This window comes from Hypanus sabinus, chromosome 12, assembly GCF_030144855.1.
Source record: "Hypanus sabinus isolate sHypSab1 chromosome 12, sHypSab1.hap1, whole genome shotgun sequence".
Classification (NCBI taxonomy): Eukaryota; Metazoa; Chordata; class Chondrichthyes; order Myliobatiformes; family Dasyatidae; genus Hypanus; species Hypanus sabinus.
The window spans coordinates 47725359-47750158 of record NC_082717.1 but is presented as its reverse complement, the minus strand read 5'-3'; the positions used below and the strand labels follow the sequence as shown (position 1 = coordinate 47750158).

The window sequence follows — 24800 nt, the reverse complement described above, 5'->3', positions numbered from 1 at the left end:
GTTGGATTAGGCACACTTAGGACAATTAACAAATTGCAAGTGTACTCATGCAAGTATCATGCCAAATTAATTCAATCCATCATTTCTCTAGTTTTAAATATGAATATAAAGTTACCTGAATGTTATCTCTGCTCCACATATGTGGTGTTTTATTGGCTAACAGCTTTAGGTCCTGAATAGAAAGCCTCTTTACAGCTTTTCTAGGGTCTTCTTTCAAATACTGCAGCAAAAGCTGAATCTTTTCCAACAATGGTGATTAGAAAAAAAAACAAATTAGTTACAGTTTGACAAATTCGCAATGCTAAACCACTATAAAAGAGTTCATTAAAATAAATTCCAAGAAAAGTTTTCATATAACTCTTTCACCAATGCTTTTCATTGCCTATAACAAAATTCACAAAATATTTTAAAACAAAAAGGTCTGGAAATGTGGATCAAATAAAATTCGAGATGCAAAAATAGTCAAAAGTCAGTATTTCAGGTTGATGATCTTTCATCATACCTTTAAATTTTACATGTACTTTTATTCACATTTTTGGAATAGATTAGGCTTCTCAATTTCCTGCTGTGTTCTGCAGACTTTTAAATTTGAACTCCCTGCTTTCCTTATTGATCAGTCTTCTCCGTTACTTGCTTCAAATGTAGTAGGCTGTGGTACCACAGGTAGAATGGTCCAAACACATTTTTCAATATAGTTATTATAAACATCTTTTAAGCCAAATCTCATGCATATTATAGGGTGAGAAATACCCTCTCGTATTCAATGTCATAAACATAAATAATTCATGTTCCATTTACACAGGATTCATTTTTCTTTGTAGATGGACAGAAATACCAGTTTATCTCTTGTGATTATCCAGCATTAACTTCACAAAGAATTAGGCAGATTACATACAGTGTATATTGAATTTAAATAGCACAGTGAATTGCAGTGGTGGTTTTTTATTCTATGAAATCTTAAAGGAGAACTCTTACCTGCTTTGGGATATCAACCAGTGACGAAGCAGCTAGCTGTGTAAAAGTATGCAGGGTAACTATTACCATCTTGGTGGAAGGGTACAATGCCACTAGCTGCTGTAGGAGCACACGGGTGCTGGATGCAAGAGTGGCATCATGATGCATATGCTGTAGAATTGGAATTAGCTTTAACTTCAGATCCACAGGTGTAGCCAAACCTGGAAAACAAGGTTTAAAATAAATTTAAATTATTCACTCCTTCTCAAATGCTGCAAACTCAAAATATTTCTGATTAAACAGCAACTGGAGGATCCCAGCATCTGAAAACCAAACTTTAAAGTATATCTATACTTTAAATGGTCAGCTGGTGGCTCAGTGACATCAGCGCTGGACTCCGGAACGTAAGTTACTGGGTTTGAATCCAGTCAGGCCATTCCCGAGTACGCTTCCCATCTGTGCTGGGTTGAGTATTGAGCTCGCAACTCGATCTCATAAAATAAAGAAAAACTGCGAAATGTCTCTGTGAAGAGTGGCGTGCCACACAGTCTTTTGTTCCGCACCTTGTAAGGCATGAAAATGCCCGACGCTGGCCTCTCAGGCCTTCAGGCATCATATTATGAAATGTCACCCTACACTACACTGAGGTTCATTTTCTTATGGTCATTCAGTTAATACAAAGAAACACAATAGAATCAATGAAAAAACACACACAAGACGGACAAACAGCAATACACAAAATACAACAAACTGTGCAAATACAAAAAAACACATAAATAATAATAACTAAGCAATAAATATCAAGAACATGAAGAGTTCTTGAAAGTGAGGCCATAGGTTGTGGGAATAGTTCAGCGATGGGGTGATTGAAGTTATCCCCTCTGGTTCAAAAGCCTGATGGCGGACAGGTAATAACTGTTCCTAAATCTGGTGGTGTGGCTTGTGAAGCTCCTGTACCTCATTCCTGATGGCAGCAGGAAGAAGAGAGCATGACTTGGATGGTGGGGGTCCTTGATGGATTCTGCTTTCCTGCGACAGCATGGTAAATCTGCTGAATGGTGGGGAGGGCATTACCTGTGATCGACTCAGCGGTATCCACTACTTTTTGTAGGCTTTTCTGTTTAAGGGTATTGGTGTGTCCACACCAGGTTGCGATGCTTCCAGTCAGTAAACTCTCCGCCACACAGCTATATAAATTTGTCGAAGTTTTAGATGTCAGACTGAAGCTTTGTAGACTTCTAATAAAGTAATGGCACATACATGCTGGACTCAGGACAAATCCTCTGAAATAATAACGCCGAAGAAATTAAAGTTGCTGACCCTCTCCGCCTCTGATTCCCTGATGACGACTCCCTCCTGAGGTCAGCTCCCCTATCTTGTGGACATTGCTGTTTTGACACCACTCAGCCAGATTTTCAATAGCCCTCCTATATGCTAATTCATCACCACCTTTGATACCGCCAATGACAGTGGTGTTGTCAGCAAACTTAAATATGGCATTGGAACTGTGCTTAGCCTCACAGTCATAATTATAAAGTGAGTAGAGCAGGGGGCTTAGCTGGCAAAATATCACACTTCGGATGCAAATAACTTAGAGGTTCACTAGAGCAAAATTCTGCATCAGAAACTACACTGCCACATAGATCAATGCATACCTGTTCATCTTCAAACTTTAGAGGCAGAATCTGAGAATGTCAAAAGCAAGAGTCTTCTTCATTCACATTCACTACAGAAACACAGACTAGCCTGATAGTTTGCTTCCCCCAGACTACAAATGCACGTGAAAATATGCTAACGTTAATCCAAAAAACTGGATTCCCAGTTTACTTCCATAATGAATAAACCTACATGGGCTCTGCCAATACTCAGGCAGCATTAGACACTCTTCCACCCCACACAATTCACCAAACTCCAAGTGAAGAAAGTTCTCCCTATCACAGATCTAAATGGCCTGACCCCTATTCCTAGTCTGTCCCTTTGTTCTGGATTCTTCACCCATTGAAATATCCAGCCTGCCGAGCACCATTATAATTTTATAAGTTTCAATTAGACTGCCTCTCATTCTTTTAAATGGGAATGCAGGCTTCGTTTAATCAGTCACTCCTCATCATAGCCAATATCCTCAAACCACTTCTTTCACTTTGCCAATACTTCAGTGCCATACAGGCATAAATGATCTCCAAGACTATTTAATAAAACAGCTGTTTTGTACAAAATAATACCACAGAAACAGCAATCAGAAAACTAATTAATCTATTTTTGGTGCTATTCAGTTTGCTTTTCCCTCTCCTATTAATAGACAACTGATCAAATATATGGTAATTCATCCTTCTCTTTAAGAGGTTCAAAGGTCATGGATGACCTTGGAATAAATTGGACTTATCGATGCTGTTGCAGGTTTATTTTTCCACTCTGAATACATTAATGTCAGGCTACTTTATGCTTGCATCACCTTTAAACTAACAAGGGGTATTTTTTTAGATAGAAGTCCTTTGAATCAGAAAAAAATTACTGATGTTTGATCAAGTACCAAGATGGATAACAAGTGAGGTATAGGTATACAATCAAGTAACAGCTTATCTCTTTGCAGTTACCTGCATGATCAGTTAGAAAGCTACCAACTGATCCTGTTCATCTTTATGAAGTGGGATGAGTCTAAAAGATCTGCACTTGGGTCATAAACAAATAATATTCTCTAACTGTAATACAAAGCATAGCAATGAAACAATGTACTTCCAAGGGATGCTGACTATCCAAAACCCAGCAATTCTAGTCACATGTAAAACCACAATTATAGAAATTTCTGGCCACAGTATTGCCTCAGAGACCACAAGTATCAAATTGATCCCAAACTTGCTCATACATCTCCAGAGTTCAGCCAGAAAAAAAATCTGAAAACATCCCTGAACAACATAAGCTATAGAAGAAAAACTGAAATATCACCGTTTTTCACCAGCATTTGCACCATTTTGTTTTCAAATGATAATCAGGGAAGACATTCTGCAGTATTCTAACATTGATAATGCTTACAGAACTCTACAAATTGAAGCTTTAGAACAAGACACCGGATGATTCAAACCTTTGTCACTCTGCAGAAACTATCTATCTGAATTGTTAATCACATATACACAAATCACCAATTCCACATGAAGCTTTAAGGCAATGTTCAAAATTACTTGACATTTTCTTGATGAACCTACGTCTTATTGGTGTGCAATTAATAGACAAGATGCATTAAAATGAATAGCAAAGTACTGAAAATGTTTCATTAAAACATAGAACAGCAGTTGCCCTTCAGCTTATAATACTGTGCCAACCTTTGAAGCTTCTGAGATCAATCTAAGCCTTCCCTCACCCATAGCCCTCAATTTCTCTATCATCTGTGTGCCTATATATGAGATTCTTAAACATCCCTAATGTATCTGCCTCTACCACCACCCCTGACGTGTGTACCATGCACCAAACACTCTGTGCAAAACACCTATCTCTGATTTCTCTGCTACGCACTCCTCTAATCACCTTAAAATTAAGCCCTTTCGTATTAGTCATTTCAGTCATTGGAAACATTCACTGGCTGACTGTACCTTTCATCATCTTATATACCTCAAATAAGTCACCCATTATCTTCCTTTGTTCCAAAGGGAAAAGCCCTAGCTTGCTCAACCTATCCACATAAGACATGCTCTCTAATACAGGCAGCATTCAGAACTATACATAATATTCCAAGTTATCATTATCCTGATACTGCCTCAATTCCTGAAGATGCAGGAAGCTTTTTTTCTAATTAACTTATAATTAAGGAGAGCAAAAGAGCAAATTCAAGATGCTTCAATACCAAAAGGTCATATTAGCAGGAATATTCGTAGTGAAAATTTTATCTTTTTCAAATATCTTCTGCAATAATATTTTGTCAGCAAAGTTATACAAATTAAGGATCAACCTTAACAAATATCTATTCACAATTGTGGTTACCTGGATGAGCCTGTACCACATGGTTTCAATTGTCCTTTCCTCAGGTGGAACCAGTAAGCTAATGAAGAGTGAAGTAACTGAAGTGTACTCAATGGCAAATAATTACCATTAACATTGTTCAGCACAACTTTTCAAAAAATTAAAGCATTTTCAAGAATATACTTTGCTAAATGAAACCAACATTAAAATGTTTTCCTAATGTTTGTTCCCAAACAATGTCAAATACATTAAACTTGCTTTAAAGTATCGTACCAAATGGAGAGACATCTATGAGAAAACCGTAAGATCATAAGACACATGGCCTAATTCTGCTCCTTTGGCCCATCGAGTCTGATCTGCCATTACATCATTGCTAATGTATTACCCCTCTCAAACCCATTCTCCTGCATTTTCTCCATAGTTTTTGACACCCTGACTAATCAAAAACCTATCAACCTCTGCTTTAAATATACTCAGTGACTTGGCCTCCACAGCCATCTGTGGGATGGATTCCATAGTTCACCACCTTGTGGCTAAAGAAGTTCCTCCTCTATCACTTTTCAAAATAGATGTCCTTCTATTCTAAGCCTGTGCCCACTGGTCCTAGACTCAACCACTATAGGGAACATCTTCTCCATATTTACTCTATCTAGGCCTTTCAATATTCAATATGTTTCAATGGAATCCCCCCTCATTCTTCTCAACTCCAGCGAGTAAGGCCTAGAGCAGGGGTCGGCAACGTTTACCACTGAAAGAGCCAATATGGACCCATTTCCCACAGAAAACACTGGGAGCCACAAAACCCGTTTGACATTTAAAATGAAATAACACTGCATACAACATTTTTTTTTGCCTTTATGCTATGTATAAACAAACTATAATGTGTTGCATTTATGAAATTGATGAACTCCTGCAGAGAAAACGAAATTACATTTCTGCATGCAACAAAAACATTTTGAACTCCGAAAAAAAGACGTTGGGTTGAAGGTTACTCCATAGGTAGCCTACCTTGGATCGAAGAATTAAAAGAAAGCGCGCACTAGCGGGTGTCAGGCATTGGCAGTGGTGATGTATATTAATAGCGATAAAAAACACGTTGTAGCGGTGTAACGCTACACGCAGCGCTAAAATAAAGACACTGCAGTCAAAGGTAACTTTATTCGAACTAAACAGCCTTGATTTAAAGCCTCCCTCAACCCGTCCCCGTGGGCGCAGATGCTCCAAAAGACACGTACTCACAAACCCCCATAGGCTATCTCCCTTAGCCAGAACGGTGGCTAATTGTGAGCCAGTTCGGATGTGCCAGGAAATGGGGTCTCCACAATGTTTTTAGATTGTACAAGATCACCATAATCTTCAAATTTCGAATTACATTTCAAAAACTAACAAACTACGGGGAGCCACACAGAGATCAAGGAGTCGCATGCGGCTCCGGAGCCGCGGGTTGCCGACCCTTGGCCTAGAGCAGGGGTCAGCAACCTTTACCACTGAAAGAGCCACTTGGACCCGTTTCCCACAGAAAAGAAAACACTGGGAGCCGCAAAACCCGTTTGACATTTAAAATGAAATAACACTGCATACAACGTTTTTTTTGCCTTTATGCTATGTATAAACAAACTATAATGTGTTGCATTTATGAAATTGATGAACTCCTGCAGAGAAAACGAAATTACATTTCTGCATGCAACAAAAACATTTTGAACTCCGAAAAAAAGACGTTGGGTTGAAAGTTACTTTTAAGTAAAATATTCAATGTCTATTTGAGTCCTTCTTGTATTTATGAAAAACGCCGAACTTAAATTTTCCGCCAGCAGCAAACCAAAAATAACGTCAGCCAGCTGTCATCCTGAAAAATGAAAGGACTATTTCACTGAACAATGAAAAAATATGAATATAAGTAAAATAATAGGCAATTAAAATATTTATCATACTTGGTTAATGGGATTTCTGCTCCTGGACCTCAGCGCACAGCGTCTGCACATCAGGGCTGTATGATGTCACCTTCATCTTTACACAGGATCGCAAGCTGTCATCTGTGAGGTTTTCAATATCACTCCATTTGTGTTTCTGAGCAAGAACGGCCTTCTGACGGGCAACATCTTCAAGGTCTGCTGTCAAGCGTCTAAACTTGGACACCCATATGTCTTTGTCGGCTATGACGGCCAGTTCCATCTCAAGATCAGGCTGACTCACACCTGCCAATGCAGTCGTATTCAGTAGGGAAGGATCGATGCTTAAGGGAGTGACCGGGAAGGATAATGTGTTTTTTTCCTCTCTGAACTCACAGAAGCGTTTCCCAAACGATGTTTGCATTGCGATGATTGCAGAATGTAAATACTCCGAAATTATCATGTCGTGACCTTGTTTGAACTCTCTCAAATTGGGGAAGTGAGACAAAGTGCCTTTCTGTAAATCTCTGGCAAGCACTGTCAACTTGCGCTCGAATGCCAAAACATCCTCCAACATGTGCAGGGCTGTACGTCCTTTCCCCTGAAGAGCTGTGTTCAGCGTGTTCAGGTGCGCTGTCATGTCTACCATGAAGTGTAGCTTTTCCAGCCACTCTGGCTGTTCCAGCTCAGGAAAGGTGAGCCCTTTGCTGCCCAGGAAAGTTTTCACTTCTTCCAGACACGCGACAAAGCGTTTCAGCACCTTCCGTCTGGACAGCCAGCGATAAAAACACGTTGTAGCGGTGTCAGTAAACTGCAGTCAAAGATAGCTTTATTCGAACTAAACAGCCTTGCTTTTAAGCCTCCCTCAACCCAGCCCCCCATGGACGCAGATGCTGCAAAAGACGCGTACTCACAAACCCCCGTAGGCTATCTCCCTTAGCCGGAATGCTGGCTAATTGTGAGCCGTTTCGGATGTGGCAGGAAATGTGTCGCTACACTTAGGTTGTACAAGATCACCATAATTACATTTCAAAAGCTAACAAACTAACATAAAATACATTTTAATTAAATACTGACCAATTATTTCCCAAAGCCACAGGGAGCCGCAGCACAGAGGTGAAAGAGCCACAAATGGCTCGGGAGCCGCAGGTTGCCGACCCCCGGCCTAGAGCATCTAAAAGCTCAATTAAAGATGATAAATACTCTGAAAAACAATTTTTGTAAAATCTTACCTTCAATCATCTCACCAATTTTATTACAAATTCCAGAAGCAAAATCCCTAATACAGAAAAGCAAACAAAAAGTTACAAGTATAAAAGATTTATAAATCATACAAATTTAAATTCATATTGTAAAATTTTGAAAAAAGTGAAATTTAAACCCTTCTTAAATGTTACTTTTTAAAATAAGTTTTTCATATGCCTGCAAGATCAATTTGTTGTTATTTTCAACAAAATCGACAATTACCACGCATCTCTTTCTAAAAGAGAGAGGCAATTGTTCTGCTTTATAGCAACTGTAAATGCCACACTCAAGATGTACTCACTTGGACTGAGCAGAAAAATGAGCAGCAGCAAATATGGCAGCTTCTACTTCAATATTATCATGCGAATCTAAACTTTGCCGAATACTGTGATGTGCATTTTTTCTGTCAGGTATAATAGAAGCCATACTTCCCAGCATTCTGCAAAAGGAAACAATCTCTGAATTGTATCTTCACTGACTAGATAACGATGATTGACAATAATATGTGTTCATACGTAAAAGCAAATAGCAGACGCTGTATATGTTAATAAACTAGGAATTTATAATAAAAACTGAATTAAATTCAAATCAGATTGAACATGAAAATGAAAGCTCCATTAAAACTTTATGCCAGGGATGACTTAACTAACAAATATCAAATGGTGCAGGTGACATTTACTGTCATTACAGACTTGCTAGGCACACACGAAAAAAAAATTAAATCTTTAAAAATCTATTTTATTCTGTTTGATGCCAATATTTTCATTACATTAATGCTTGTTGGTAGAAGTTTATTTAGAATTAATTCACAGTTATTACCTGGAAATCCAATGATCTAAGGAAAGTTATATTATTCCTCCTTAGTGCATATCAAAATAAAATGCAAGTTCAAAGACAAAATGTTGCTCACTTAGAACGTGGTGATAATCTGGACATGTGCATGATAATGAAGAATGTTTTCCTTCTCGCAGACCTATTGTCTCTGTTTTCCTAAATTATGCATCTGGGTTGAAGGTCATAATGGATAAGAGGGTGCAACTGGTACCACTAAGGTAGGGGGGTCCCCAACCTTTTTTATGCCAGAGACTCCTATCATTAACTGAGGGGTCTGTAGACCTGATTGGGAAACCCTGTACTAAGGGATGGAAAAGTACTGGGTGATAATTATGTTATAGTTTTGAAGGAATTGTAAAGGGTATTAAAACGGGGCACTTTCTTTGTGCAAGGAGGTATTGTCCCTTAGGCTCGATATGATTAGTGTGAGTGCTAAGAGTTGGAGAAAATAGGGCAAGTTTTGTCTTAGGCTAGGTCACAATGAATGTTAAAATAATTTTTGTCACAAATGACCAGTGTTTCATATCTCTCTTGAAACATAACGTGCTCAGCATTAATATAAACTACAGAGAAGTCAGTGTGACTATAATATGGTTACTTAATGTTTTATGCAACACACACAGTGCTGGAGGAACTCAGCAGGCCAGGCAGCATCTAGGAAAAGAGTACAGTTGATGTTTGCTCTTTTCCTAGATGCTGCCTGGCTTGCTGAGTTTCTCCAACATTTTGTGTGTGTTGCTCGGATTTCCACCATCTGCAGATTTTCTCTTGTTTGTGACTTAATGTCTCATGTTAGTTTGACAGGCTTTTTTTGACTAATTATCCAGAAATTCATTCCAAATCTGCTGTATGTGCTACAAAGGCTCAACTTGCGCCCTAAATACCAGCAGTGAAACAAGCAGTAACTACTACTACTAAAGGCTGAGCTTCACTGAAATTCTGCTTACCTTAGAGTGATGGCTCTGGCCACTGGATCATTGCTATGGATAACTGAGAAGACCCTTTTCACAAACTCATCAACATTCAAGATTTTCTCTAAGTGCTTTTCACTCTGCTGAGTCACCTTCAGTACACACAATCTCAGAAAGTTGTTTCTAAGGATAGAAAGTGGCCAAATTAATAATTTTTTCTCCTAACTTAAAACATTAAAAAGAGTGCTAAGCATTAACCTTTCAGGCGATTACAATACTTGCCCAACTCTGAAGATGTCCGCAAGTTTTAAAAAAGCAGAATTGATAAGAATTGGAAATGGGTACTTCTGGAACAGCCGAGGGAAGCGAACAACAGCCTCACACTGCTCACCGAGTTTTCCTGACCTCAGCCCTTAAGAGAAAGGACACAAAACATTACATTGCGACATTATTTTTCTACTTTACATTTTAACCTTAATGTGAGGTTGGAATCTAATCTTCCTTGTATTGTGTTGCTTATGCACAGACTTCAGGATCATTCTTAATAATCCTAATAGGCAGCATTGTGGTGCTGCAGATAGTGCAGTTGTTTCATGGTCCCAGTGAGCTGGGCTTGATTCTGACCCTTGGACCCTGTGCTTGCTCGTCGGTTGCTAGGTTAATCTGCCAATATTGGTGAGTGCTAGAGAAATCACAAAGGCACTACTGAGTACATGATAGGACATGGTTACAAGGAAATATGAAAGGGAAATGTCTAGAGTCAATGGAGTCAAAGGACTCCTACTGAATGAGATCAAAATGTCACATTGATCGTGACTAACATCAAACATAGGAGCGGAGTAAGGACATTGGGCCCATCAACTGCCGTTCCGTCATGGCTGATTTATTATCTCTTTCAACCCTATTCTCCTACCTTCTCCCTGTAACATTTGACACCCAGATTAATCGAGAACCTATCAATCTTTGCCTTAAATATACCTGATGACTTGGCCTGCACAACCAGCTGTGTCAATGAATTCCACAGATTCTCCACACTCTGGTTCAATAATTTTTTCCTCAAATCTGTTCTAAATGGATATCCCTCTAGTCTGAGGCCATGTCCTCTTGTTCTAGACTCTTAACTCCAGGAAACATCCCTTCTATATCCATTCGATCTATGCCTTTCAACATTCAATAGGTTTCAATGAGATTCTTCCCCCCCCCCCCCCCCAACCCCGTCAATTCTTCTAAACTCCAAATAGTGCAGGCCCAGAGCCATCAAACACTCATCATTCATTAACCCTTTCATTCCTAGGATAACTCTCATGAACATTCTCAGGACACTCTCCAATGCCAACACATATTTTCTGAGATAAAGGGCCCAAAACTGCTCATAAATACATCAAGTGCAGTCTGGCCAATAGCTTATAAAGCCTCAGCATTACAGCCTAGCTTTTGTGAATCCTGCACAAGGACTCCCAAGACCCTTTGCACCTCTCATTTCTGAATGTTCTTCCCATTTAAAAAATAGTTCATGCTTTTATTCCTTCTATCAAAATGCATGAACATGCACTTGCCTACACTATATTCCATCTGCTACTTTACACATTATCCCTTCTAAGTCCTTCTGCAGACACCCTGCTTCCTCAACGCTAACTGCCCCTCCACGTATTTTCGTATCATCTGCAAACTTGGCCACAAAGCCATCAATTCCTTTATTCGAATCATTGATAGACAATGTGAAGAGAGGTGGTCCCAACACCGACCCCTGTGGAACACCACTATTCACTGGCATGGCATCATGGCTTCTGTTTGGAAACATTATTAACCCATGCCCCTGGTTGCTAATTCCGGGCATTATTCTTCAAAAAAAGTCCAAATCTATTGCTTCAATCTAACTTGTTCAATATATTTGATTACGTTACAATGTACATTTAGTATACAATTTCAACAATAAATCTCCACTGCTTTAAAATAATGCAGCATGTATTAAACTGTAATTTTAATATGGAAGTTACTCAGATGGTAAATGCTGCACCAAAGACAAATATTCTGCATGGAGGTCAGTCACCAGTGGTGTGCCTCAGGGATCTGGTCTGGCACCCTACTCTTCGTGATTTTTACAAATGACCTGGATGAAGAAGTGGAGGGATGTGTTAGTAAATTTGCTGATGACAGAAAGGTTGGAGGTGTTGTGATAGTGTGGATAGGTTACAGCAGGACGTTGATAGGATGTGGGACTGGGCTGAAAAGTGTCAGATGGAGTTCAACCCAGATAAGTGTAAGGTGGTTCATTCTGCTAAGTCAAATATGATGGCAGAATATAGTATCAACAATAAGACTCTTGGCAGTGTGGAGAATCTTGGGGTCCAAGTCCACAGGACACTCAAAGCTGCTGGACAGGATGACTCTGTGGCTAAGAAGGCATACGGTGCATTAGCCTTCATCAATCATGGGATTGAATTTGGGAGCCGAGAGGTAATGTTGCAGCTATATAGAACCATGGTCAAATGCCACTCAGTTCTGGTCATCTCACTAAAGGAAGGATGTGGAAACCATAGAAAGGATGCAGAGATTTACAAGGAGGTTGCCTGTGTTATGTGTGATGAGAAAACCATGGTGAGACTATGCTGCTAACGAGAGAGAGAGAGAGAGAGAGAGAGACAAAGAGGGGGAGAGGCGCCATGCGGCACATGCTGATAATGAGAGAGACACAAGGATTTAAAATTATGGTTTCTTCGCGGATTGTTGACTTTACTTCCCAGGACTTTTGCCACTCTGCCTGCTTGTGTGAATCCTTACTGACACAGCAGAATGATGCCAGGTGCTTGCTGAGACAGCAGGGAGTGGCCAGTTTGATGGACATGGACATGGTCAGTTGATGGATGGCTGGTACCCCGGCTGGGGAGATAAAAGACGAGTCTGCTGAGACACTGGCAGACACACCACTGGACACTGAACGAGTGTTGTGCACCCACAGGAAGGTGGGGGCTTGGAGGATCGATTCAGGGGAATCGGTCCAAAGCTCAGAGTGTGTGAAGGCAGGCCGGTGGGGGCGTGTGTGTGTGTGTGTGTGTGTGTGTGTGTGTGTGTGTGTCCACCCTCACCTGGGTGATGAGCCCACCACTGAAGAACAGTCTGGCTTGGAACAGAGGGGTCATAAGCGGTGACCACAACAGTACAACAGAACAAGAAGACAACGGAAGGTTTGCCTGCTGCAGCTGCTCATCTCTCTCTCTCTCTCTCTCTCTCCAACGTCACAACAGCAACTACCTCAACCCAAAATGAATTGAACTCTGCATTATCTTAAGATTATTCATTTACCCCTATACTACGATAGAGCTTGGTTTTGATTCTTATTCCTACATTTCTGTATTTATCATTGCTAACCTGTTTTATATGTATATTTGCATTTTTGACACTGTATTACTTAGTTCACTAATAAATACCTTTTAGTTACAATACCACCAGACTCGAACGTATCATTTCATTTCTGCTGGTTTGGTAACCCAGTCACGGGGTACGTGACACCTGGATTGGGGAGCATGCCTTATGAGAATACGTTGAGTGAACTCGGCCTTTCTCCTTGGAGCAATAGAGGATAAGAGGTGACCTGATAGAGGTGTACAATATGATGAGAGGCATTGATCATGTGGATAGTCAAAGGCTTTTTCACAGGCCTGAAATGGCTAGCATGAGAGGGCATAGTTTTAAGGTGTTTGGAAGTAGGTACAGGAGATGTCAGGGGTAAGTTTTTTTTAAATGCAGAGAGTGGTGAGTGCATGAAATGGGCTGCTGGTGACTGGTGGAGGCGGATATGATAGAGTCTTTTAAGAGACTCCTGGACAGGTAAATGGAGCTCAGAAAAAGAGGGCTATGGGTAACCCTAGGTAATTTCTCAGGTAAGGACATGTTCGGAATACCTTTGTGGGCCGAAGGGCCTGTATTCTGCCATAGGTTTTCTATGTTTCTATGTATGCTGCAATATCCCATCCCTATACAATGGCTGAAGGATAACAATTTGTCAATCATTCTCCGGCTCCTTTCCATCAGTTTTAGAGAATACCAATTCCCAAATCTCATCGTTGATGCAAATTCTCATTCACAGAGAGATGGAAACCCTGAATAAGGAGGCAATTTAAGCAAGAAAATAATACTGACAGAATAACAATCAATAATGAAATTGCTCAAGGGAAGAAATTCTGAAAATCAAATGATATTTCAGAAGAAAGTGAAAGTAGATAAAAAGAACTTGATCTGTGCAGCATATTTAAAATAAGTGGTGACAAAGAAAGAAGAATGGCTCTGTGGCCTGGAGAGGGAACAAAAGCTAAGGAATGAAGCAGAAAGCTCCATTGGTTAAACCTGTACCTTCCACAAAGACAGATGTGGTTGTTGAGGTAAACATCTCAGCACAAGCACACTACACATTTTATGAGCTCTTTAAGACAATTATCACCCAAACACTTCCACTAATTTATCAGAGATCCATCATAGGATGGACATCAGCGCTCGATTCCCAAATGTTCAATTTCTTAAAAGAAATTAAAGCAATTCATGCTTGCTCAACATTCAGGCATGGATTTATGGTACCAAACAACATTCCTGCCCAATAACCCTAGGCGTAACCATCTCCAGCAATAAAAAAAAATCTAACCATCTTTCCATTCAATGATCTTTGGTGAACATCTCATTCAGCACTGAGAGTTGAATACAATGACAAATACTTCAGGCTTATCTTTTGCACTCATATTCTGGCCTTTGTCATCTCCGAAGACTAGGATGTGCTTAGGTTTGATACTAGTTATTAGTTGTCCAATTACCACTCACGTCTTGATGGACCTGAAACAACTGGACTAAGCTGAAAAAAATAAGAGGTCCAATATCCTGTTGTGATTTCCTTATCTCCTAACTGACGATAAGGAAAGATACAAGATACAAAGTAATGTGCTTGAATGAAAGCAAAGTTCAAAGTGCATTTATTATCAAATAATGTATACATTATTTCATCCTAGAAAAGATTGGCACGAAACCAATACTTCTAGAAACCGTTATCCAAAGGAAACTTCACTATTTTGGACACATCTCAAGAACTGATGACACACTGGAACGCACTGTGCTTGAAGGCAGAGTAGAAGGGAGCCACTCCCGAGGCAGACAGAGGACAACCTGGATCGACAACATCAAGAAGTGGACCAGCCTCACCACCAGAGATGAAAGAGGTTTGATTGCCGACAGATCACAGTGGAAGAAAGTGGTCGCTGAGGCTCTGGCAGACTATGGGACATGGTGATGATGATACATTATACAACCTTGAGATTTGTCTCCTAACAGGCAGCCACAAAACAAAGAAACCCAAAAGGACTCAAGAAAAATAAGACCTGTAAACACACTAGTGAGAGAAGAGAGAAAATAATCATGCAAACAATAAGCACAAGCAAATAGCATTCTGAACTGAAGTCCACAAAGACAGCCCGATGCAGAGTCGAGTAAACATCGTGGAGCAGCAAGTGGAACTGACCCATCCCTCGCCACAGCCCCCAACACCTTGGACCTTTACAATCTGGCCCAGCGCCTAATTCGTCACCTAAACATCAAGTTCAATTGCCTTAATACAGCCTGCTGCTGGGCCCCCACCACCCCAACTCGACTTGTACCCAACCTTTCCAATTCAGCAAGGTGTTTAGATCGATCGAACCCAAGGTCTTCCTCACTCCACATCAACTTGCCTCCAAAACCAAAGGGAACTTGTGATGATCATTTGCCAGAAAAAGTGTGATTAAGAAGTGTTTAGTTTTCCTTGTTTCATTAGCTACCTGCCAGAAGTCACTGAGATTCACCAGAGCCATCTTAAACCAAAAGCACATTACCATCCAGCCCACCAGACTGGCACACCATAGCTGCAAAGTATAACATCTGCAAAATGCACTACAGTTATTCCCCAATGTTTCTTTGGCAGTACGCCCGAACTTGCAATCTCTGCCTTTAGCATTAAGGCAGTGAGCACATGGAAACAGCACCAGTATCAGATTTTCTTCCAAGTCATACACCATGAATATATTTTGCTTTTCCTTCCTCACTAAATTCATATCTTGAATCTCCCTCATAGACAGAATTGAGGGAGCAGCTTCAGGTTCTGCTGATGGAATTTGAGCAGCTAGGGACTAAATTAAAATGTAGAACCAAAAAGATAACACTATCTGGATTGTTACCTTTACCTGAGCTATGTGCAAATTGGTGCAGGGTTCATAAGATCACAGATCTAAATGTGTGGCTCAGAGATTGGTGTGGGAGAAGTAGGGTTGAATTTGTGGGATATTGGCACAAGTATTAGGGAAGGAGGGAGGTGTTCCAATGGGATGTGCTCCACCTGAACGATGTTGAGGCTGTTTTCCTGGTAAATCACATAACTAAAGTTGTGGATAAGGGCTTTACAACTAACTAGTGTGTAGTGGCGGTGTGTGGTTAACAGCTTGAAAAAGTATAGATAAAGGAGAGTGCACATGAGGCTACTTCAGTCTCCAGGGTAAAGAATACGCCAAAAAGTTTAGAAAGATATAAGAATTTAGCTTGAGGCAACATGGAGACAAAATTCAAAAGAAGGCTGACGAATACTGGAAAGTGATGAATGATATATTTGAATGAACACCATATACGAAATAAGGTAGATGATCATGTCGCTTAGTTAGAAATTGGCAGGCATGACGCTGTGGGCATCACTAAGACATGGTTGAAAGAAGATCATAGTTGGGAGTCTAACATCCAAGGATATACATCCTATCAAAAAGACAAACAGCTGGACAAAGAGGAAGCTTTGTTTGTGAAAAAAAAATGAAATCAAATTCTTAAAAAGAGGGGAATTGAGATCAGAGGATTTATAATCGTTGTGGGAGGAGTTAAGAAAGTGCAAGACCCTGATGGCAGTTATATGCAGGCCTCTGAACAGTAGCCAGGATGTGGGGTACAATTACAAAGGAAGATAGAAGAGGCACATCAAAAGGGCAATGTTATGATGATCATGGGGAATTGCAATATGCTGGTAAATTGAGAAAATCAAGTTGGTGTCAGATCCCAAAGAATTTGCAGAAGATGGAATTTTAAGAGCAGCTATTGGTCAATCCCACGAGGGTAAAGGCAATGCCGGATTCAGTGTTTTGTAATAAACCAGATTTAATTCGGGAGCTTAAGACAAAGGGACATTAGGAGGCAGTGATCATATATGAAAAAATTCACACTGCAATTTGAGGAAAGCTAAAATCGGATATATCAATGTTAGAATGTAAAGGTAACTACAATGGTATGAGAGGGGTGCTGGCCAAAGCTGCTTGGAACAAAACAACATGACTGGAAGGGGAAGATGGTGCTGGTGATGCAGGTAGCAAACAAAACAAAAAATGACTGTATTAATCACATTTTTTCTTGGATATAATCACTGCAATCACTAGCCTGCAACTTCCCTGTTGGAGTTAGGCTGTTCAACCTCCTGTACAACCTGGCATTTTTTGTGGTGTGAACTGAAGTCTCGAAGGTGTGTCGTGGTTTCTCGTGCCCCACAAACGACCAGGAGATGCAGAAGATTCTTCAAGAAGGGTTAAACTTTAATTTGCAAATCAGAGCTGAGACAGTCATTGAGCTAGTCCCCAATTGCTCACCGATCCTTGTACATAGCATTTTTTATAGCAATCTCCTGGTTTAGTTGCATTAGCATATCCGATTGGTCTACAGTGGCGTATCACAAGTACATCAGCCACTAGTGTTTCTACCCATTGACTTAATCCTGTTCTAATCTACATCTCTTAGCTACCTCTCATTAACACACCATTATAATCTACATCCTTAGCTAGCCTCTCAATAACACCCCATTATCTTCTACATTCTTAAGATTTCATTCTCCTACTAAATTGGATACATGCATAGCAAAATAGCAAGCTCAAAGCTGACTACATAGTTTTGGTTACACAGCAAACAATGCAACTTTTATACTCCAATAGGTGCAGGATGATTGCAGAGTGGAGCGTATAGGCTGAATCCTGGGCCTGAGAGCATTTTGAAGTGGCAGGACATGGGTCTGAAAATGAGGAACGACCCTTGGATGATTTAAGAGTAAGGCCAGATTAAGTTTAAAGATCTCTTTCGTGAAAACTTTGCCAATCTTTCATATGATATAAAACAGAGTCTGTTACAATGGTCACCTCTATCTATGTCTTTGGTAGGTCGTATTAATGTTGTTAAAATGTATGTTCTCCCCAAATTTTTATACCTATTTCAATCTATCCCAATTTTTATTCCTAAATCTTTTTTTGATTCCTTAGACTCTATTATTTTGTCATATCTGTGGCAGAATAAGCGCGCTAGAATTAATAAAATCCATCTCCAAAAATCTAAAAAAAGAGGGTGGCATGGCTTTACCTAACTTTCGTTTATATTATTGGGCAGCTAACATACGTTGTGCTACCTTCTGGTCTTTCTTCCATGGCCAACCCGAGTGCCCTAACTGGGTGGCAATGGAGCTGAGCTCCACTAAAGAATTATCTATCTCTGCACTTCTTGGCTCTGCACTCCCTAGTAGTCTGCCCAGATCAATAGCTAATCCTCTTGTTAGACACACTTTGCGTATATGGGCTCAGATCAGGAAATGCTACGGTTTCCAGGGGTTTTCCGTTGCCAGCCCTATTGCTCATAATCACCTTTTTTTTACCTACTACATACGATTCAGCATTCCAGGTTTGGTATAGGAAGGGCATTAGACATTTTGAAGATCTTTTCATTGATAATCGCTTCGCTTCTTTTCAGCAGCTCTCTGTTAAGTTCAATCTGCCCAATGCTCATTTTTTCAGATATCTCCAAATCCGACACTTTATTGCTCCTTTAATTCCTAACTTTCCTGAAAAGCCTGCGAAATATGCTATGGACCTATTTCTTTCCATGAATCCACTAGGTAAAGGCTTAATATCAATCATCCGAGATAAACTAGCAGCCTTACGATGGGCCCCCACGGATAAAATCAAAATGGCCTGGGAGCAGAATTTAAATATCTCCTTATCTGAGGAGAGCTGGGATTCAGTTCTCAAATCGGTTAACTTAACCTCTCTTTGTGCTCGCCACTGCCTTTTACAGTTTAAGATTGTTCATAGAGCCCATTTGTCTAAATCTAAACTATCTCGATTCTACCCTAGCGTTAGTCCGCTCTGTGATAAATGCAAGAGGGGCGTGGCCTCTCTCATCCATATGTACTGGTTCTATCCTAGCTTGGAGAAATTCTGGAAAGATGTCTTCACTACATTATCACGTATTCTGAATCAGCACCTAGAACCAAACCCCTTAATTGCTCTGTTCGGTTTTTGGGGCTAGACAGATTTATGTCTGGCTCCGACCAAATGCCGAATATTATCCTTTGCCTCTCTCCTGGCTAGACGCTTGATCTTCCTCAGATGGAGAGACGTTGCCCCGCCCACTCATGCTCAATGGCTTAACGACATCACGGCCTGTTTGGACCTCGAAAAAATTCATTATTCAGTTCTCAATTCGGATTTAAAGTTCCATAAGGTCTGGGGACCTTTTATCGAGTACTTTCATAACCTTCCTCTTGACTAGGGTTTTTTTTTCTTTTCGGTCCCTTGCTTTCAGCTCCTTTTTTTTCTGGTAGAAGGCATTATTACCCTCTGTTGCTGAGTGTATTCACAGTCTGGGAGTTTGGCTGTCCTGACTTATACTCTCTATATTGTGTTGTGGTTGGTCTGGAGTTGCTGTTGTTTTTTCTTGTGTTGTGGGGCTTGGGGAGGACTCTAAGCTTACTTGTCTTTAATTCAGGTGCTTTTTTTTTGCTAAATTCTCTTCCTTTGTAGCATATTGTTAATGTATGCTTAATTTTGCACTGTTTTAATGTTCCTCATTGGGATTTGGGGTTTTTAATTTGTTAAATGTTTTGAAAAACTATTAAAAATTTTTTTTAAAAAAAGAGTAAGGCCAGATTGAAAAGATCAGGGTGTCGAGGCCAGAGGCCAATTCAATTCACTGCTCCATGAGCTATGGCCTGCAACTAATGGGCTCCTGAATCGGTTACACTGATAACTGGTTTTGTGGCTATGGGCACAATTCTGTGAACTTCAGTTCTGTATAATATTTGCTTATTTTACTGTTTGCATGATTTGGTTTTTTTTTCTGCACATTGGGTATTTGATGATGTTTTATTTAAAATGGTTTCTATTGGGTTTCTTTGTTTTTTGGCTGCCTGCAAGGAGACATGTCTCAAGATTAAAGTAGTATACATACTTCAATAATAAATGTACTTTCAACACTAGTAGGGATGACGGTAGAGCTGTAATGGCAGGAGATCCAAGGAGTAATTCAGAAAACGCAGGATCAATTCGTTCCAAAGCAGCAGCAGCATTCTAAAGTGAAGATGAGGCAGCCGTAACTGAAATGGGAAGTCAAAGGCAACATAAAAACAAATGAAAGGACATACAATTTAGCAAAAAAATAGTGGGAAGCTAGATGATAGGGAAACTTCTAAAAACCAACAGACAGCAACTCAAAATGCCATAAAGAGAGAAAAGATTAAATATGAAGGTAAGATAGCCAATAACATAAAAGAGGATAGCAAAAGCTTTTTCAGAAATATAAAGAGTAAATAGAGAAGAGTGGACATTGGAGAATGATGTAAGAGAGGTAGTAATGGGGAACAAAGAAAGGATAGATGATCTGAATGAGGACATTGTACCAGACAGCAGCAGTTTACCAGAAATTCAAGAGTATCAAGGAGAAGAACTGAGTGTGGTTATTATTAATAACGAGTAGGTGCTTGTAATGCTGAAAGATCTGAAGGTAGATACATTACCTGTACCAGATGGACTACACCCCAGAATTCTGACAGAGGTAGCTAATGAGATTCTGGAGGCATTAGGAATGATCTTTCAAAAATCAATAGATTCTGGAATGGTACTGGCAGACTGGAAAATCATAAAAGTTAACTGACTCTCTAAGAGAAGGTGGCAAAAGACAGGACACTGCAGGCCAATTAGCCTGATTTGAGAGTCCATTATTAAGGATGAGGTTTCAGGGTACTTGAAGGTACACCATAAAATTACGAAAGTCAGCATAGTTTCCTTAAAGCTTGACAGATCTGCTGGAATACTTTGAGGAAATAACAGGCAGGATAGACAAAGGAAAGTCAGTGAATGCTGTTTACTTGGATTTTTGGAAGGGCTTTGACAAGATGTCGCACATTAGCTGTTACACAAAGTAAAAGCCTGTAGTATTACAGTAAAGATACTAGCGTGGATAGAAGATAAAGCTAGCTGACAGGATGCAAGGAGTGTGAAGAAAGGGGGCTGTTCTGGCTAGCTGCTAGTGGTGTTCACCAGGAATCATCACTGGCAGAGCACTTCCAGCTTGTCTTCCCATCATACATCATCCTGTCACGATATTCAGTCCACAGTAGAAACTTGATTACAAAATAAGTGAATTAACCCTGGCAGATTTGACAATCAGAAACTTTGAAGAACTTGGATTGTAAAATTTGATTTATTTATATTTATCACGAAAATCCAGATTATGACTAATAACTTGTTTTAGTGGTGAGATGCTATTGTCCCACAGTGAACAAATTCCTACTCCTTGATCTAAATACACCACTGTGCAACTTCCTAACCAAGAGACCTCAGTTGATACACAACTGCTCCTCCCTCCCTATCATCCGCAACACGGCCAACCACCCAAGTATCCCACATTGTCAAGTTTGCCAATGACACAACAGTGATGGGGGCTCATCACCAACTATAATGTGGCAGCCTACAGAGAGGAGGTGGAAGAGCTCAAAGCCTCAAATAATGTCAAAAAACAAAGGAGATGGTTACTGACTTCAGGAGAACTTGCATCGCTCACATCCCTCATTATATTAGCACACAGTCAGGTAAGCAGTTTCAAGCTCCTGGAAGTGAACATCTCGCACAACCTCTCATGGTCCCAGAACACATCATACACAATCAATAAAGCTCACCAATCCCTCTACAATCTGAGAAGGCTGAAGAGAGCTGGGCTGTGTACATCTGTGTATACTCATATCATTCTACAGCTGTACAGTAGTGAGCACCCTATCAAGCTGCATCGGTGCATGGTACGGAAACTGCACTGTGGCTGACAGGAAGGCTCTACAACGGGTAGTCAAAACTGCTCAAAGCACCACCAGCATCTGCTTACCATCAAGAATATATATACAGAAAGGTGCTGGAAAAAGGCTAACTGTATCATGAAGGATCACACTCATCCTGCTCATGGACTGTTTGTCCCACTTCCAAAAGAGAAGACCAAATAACACCCACAACAAGACCACCAGACTCAAAAAAGTTATTTTCTCCGAGCAGTAAGATTGATCTCCACCACTACTTAATTGTTCCCGTCAGTCACCTAATGTACAGGTGAGCGTCACTTTATGGCCATACACTCAGTCTATGTATGTGTTAGTTTATGCATTTCTGTTTATTGTGCTTTTAAATAATTATTGTGTTCTTTATCTTATTGTGTTTTTGTGATGTATCGGATCCGGAGTAACAATTATTTCGTTCTCCTTTACACTTGTGTACTGGAAATTACATTAAACATTCTTGAAACACACAGTGACAGGTCATATTTATCCTGGAATAACGCTAGTTTGGGGGGAAAGGTTATCACCAATGACAAAAAACTCTCCCAAAGAAACGGAGAGGGCGAAAATAAGATTATCAAACTGAAAGGTAGCGTTTAACAGCCGCCGTCCATCTCCCTCTATGTCAACCTTGGAGGTAAGCTGCAGAGGGGGGGGCCGGACCAGGCAGACACGAGCCCGCACTTCCCACCACCCCGTACCTTTATCCAGCTCCATCAGCGCTGAGTTGGCGTCCATTTCCTGCTCGCCGTAACCTCCCTCCGACAGAAACGGTCTGGCTATGGATAACGCCATGGCTGTGGCCGTTCCTCTCCCCCAACGCCTTTTCCCAGTGAGACCTCGCAAACGGGAAGTGACGACTCAGCGGAAACACCATTGACACCCGAAATTCCGCCCACTGGTCTGGACCACCAATCACGGTACGTGATGTCAATTTGGCGGGAGGTTGATAGTGAGTGAAACGCGCGGGAGTCTGAAACTGTTCGAATTCCTGCGGGTTTGTGCTTCAGGATGCTGTTCCGTGCTGTGCTGAGTAACCGAGTTTGCAGCAAAAAGAGGGGTGAGAGAGTGCTGTTAAGTTGTTTTTGTTCAAGATGTCGCTTAACATGTAAAAATGTAGAGCCGTGGTCATGACTTTTTGTGGATTTCTGCATATTTATCTAACTTTCCAGCGTTGCTCCAATTCAATTGACTTCATCCAATGTATAAGAACAGCCCGCCAAATGTTGATTGCATTTATAGGTACAATGTTAATAATTTGAAAAGTGCCTTTTTACGGTTCTGTTTGACTTCCGTGTCTTACCGCATAGTGAATTTTAAGTAATTCTATGTTATTGTATTAAAGATATTGTTCTCGGCGATTAGTGACCATACAATAGGCCATTTTCTCTTCATTGTTGTATGTCCGCCGCAAACGAGTTAATAAAGCTATGGAGTTTGGTGAACTGGAAATCGGGATTGATTATTTTCAGTGGGGGAAGGGATGGTTGAGCAAGTGATCAATATGATACCTATTTGCAAACTAAAAGGATATTTTAGAAGTAACTAATAAGGGAATATGTTTGAGGAGACTAGAGAAATTTTGATTGTGTACGAGATCAGAATTCCAGTGTTGCAATCATGTTGAGTTTATTTTAATGTCGGTCTTTGTACATGATGAAGATTGTATAAAGAGAGTATCAAATTAAGATGCCATATGATCCAGTATGTCCAACGTGTAGTTACTTTTTTATTTGAGATGCAATTAAAATCGTTACCACATGTATAGTTTTCTCACCATCTTGTGCGAAATGGAATTGAGACATAAATTCTCAAGCTGCGCCTCATCGATGATTAACAGAGGGACAAAAAGCACGCTAAGCGCTGTTCAAATCTGAGGAGAAAGATGTGCTGCCTTAATGATGTTGGAGTAGTAACTGTTAAAATGCATTTGACGTCACGGTTGTGTTAGGTTATGTGTGTATTCTGAGGAGGCACCTTTTAGCTATTTCTTGTGGATTCTGGGCAGCTTGTACTTTTAAGGTAGTAGGGTGAGTTGGTAAGGCAGCCCACAAAACCTGCGGCACCGCTGGTGCTTCCATCGACTGCGGGAGCCTGCTGCATGGCCAACGACCTGCTCTCCATCTTCTACTGCCCTGGTTTGATTATTTAGCTGGGAAGCAATTCGACCAACAGAGGGCCACGGACGAGAGTAACACCACTGTGTGGCCCTTGAACACAGGAGAAATAAAGCATAGAGCGAGTGGTTGTGAGGGCCCTGCCGGTTGGCGGCTCATACATATTCGTATTATGTCGAGAAACAGCGATGAGAGACCCAGAGCAATCCATCGGTCCTCCTATGATAAGTCTTTTATTGTCGGAATCATTTTCATCAACCTCCTCTGGGCCCTCCCCAATGCCAGCACGTCCTTTCTTAGATAAGGGGCCCAAACCTGCTCACAATACTCCGTGAGGCCTCAGCAGTGCCTAATAAAACCTTTGCATTTGTCTTCTTTACCACTGACTCGACCTGCAAATCAGTCTTTAGGCAATCCTGCACGAGTCCTTTTTGCACCTTGGATTTTTGAATTTTCTCCAAGTTTAGAAAATTACCTGTGCATTATTCCATCTGCCACTTCTTTGCCCATTGTCCAAATCTGCCCAGGACCTTCTGCAGCCTCACTGATACGTCAAAACTACCTGTGCCTCCAGCCTTCTCCATATCGTCTGCAAACTTGGCCGCTGTGCCTTCAATTTTGTCATTCAAGTTACTGAAATATAATGTACAAAGAAGCTGTCCCAACGCTGACCACTGGAACACCACCAGTCGCTGGCAGCAATGGGATTTCCAAAATTTACTATTTTTTTGAGATACAATGTGGAATATGCTATGCCACCCAGCATCCCTCAATTTAA

The 24800-nt window shown here is 40.6% G+C and overlaps 2 protein-coding genes across 3 annotated transcripts in view; one reads left to right on the top strand and one right to left on the bottom strand.

Moving 5' to 3' along the window:
• Positions 1-22742, bottom strand: part of ints7 (integrator complex subunit 7) — a 67744-nt gene extending 45002 nt beyond the window's left edge. Inside the window, exons 1-7 of one of the 2 annotated variants that reach the window (XM_059985875.1) lie at positions 22607-22742; positions 10067-10196; positions 9821-9967; positions 8341-8478; positions 8027-8073; positions 976-1175; positions 116-238 (exon numbers count right to left, since the gene is read on the bottom strand). In XM_059985875.1, the coding sequence (XP_059841858.1) occupies positions 116-238; positions 976-1175; positions 8027-8073; positions 8341-8478; positions 9821-9967; positions 10067-10196; positions 22607-22700 (879 nt within the window). In that variant the 5' untranslated portion in view covers positions 22701-22742. Of the gene's footprint in view, positions 1-115; positions 239-975; positions 1176-2028; positions 3975-8026; positions 8074-8340; positions 8479-9820; positions 9968-10066; positions 10197-22606 lie in introns of those variants that run through there. The other variant, XM_059985876.1, reaches the window with a different exon arrangement.
• Positions 22743-22898: 156 nt separating this feature from the next.
• dtl (denticleless E3 ubiquitin protein ligase homolog (Drosophila)) overlaps positions 22899-24800 on the top strand; it is a 31659-nt gene continuing 29757 nt past the window's right edge. Inside the window, exon 1 of the mRNA XM_059985339.1 lies at positions 22899-22965. Coding sequence (XP_059841322.1) covers positions 22917-22965 — 49 coding nt within the window. The 5' untranslated portion in view covers positions 22899-22916. The remainder of the gene's footprint in view (positions 22966-24800) is intronic.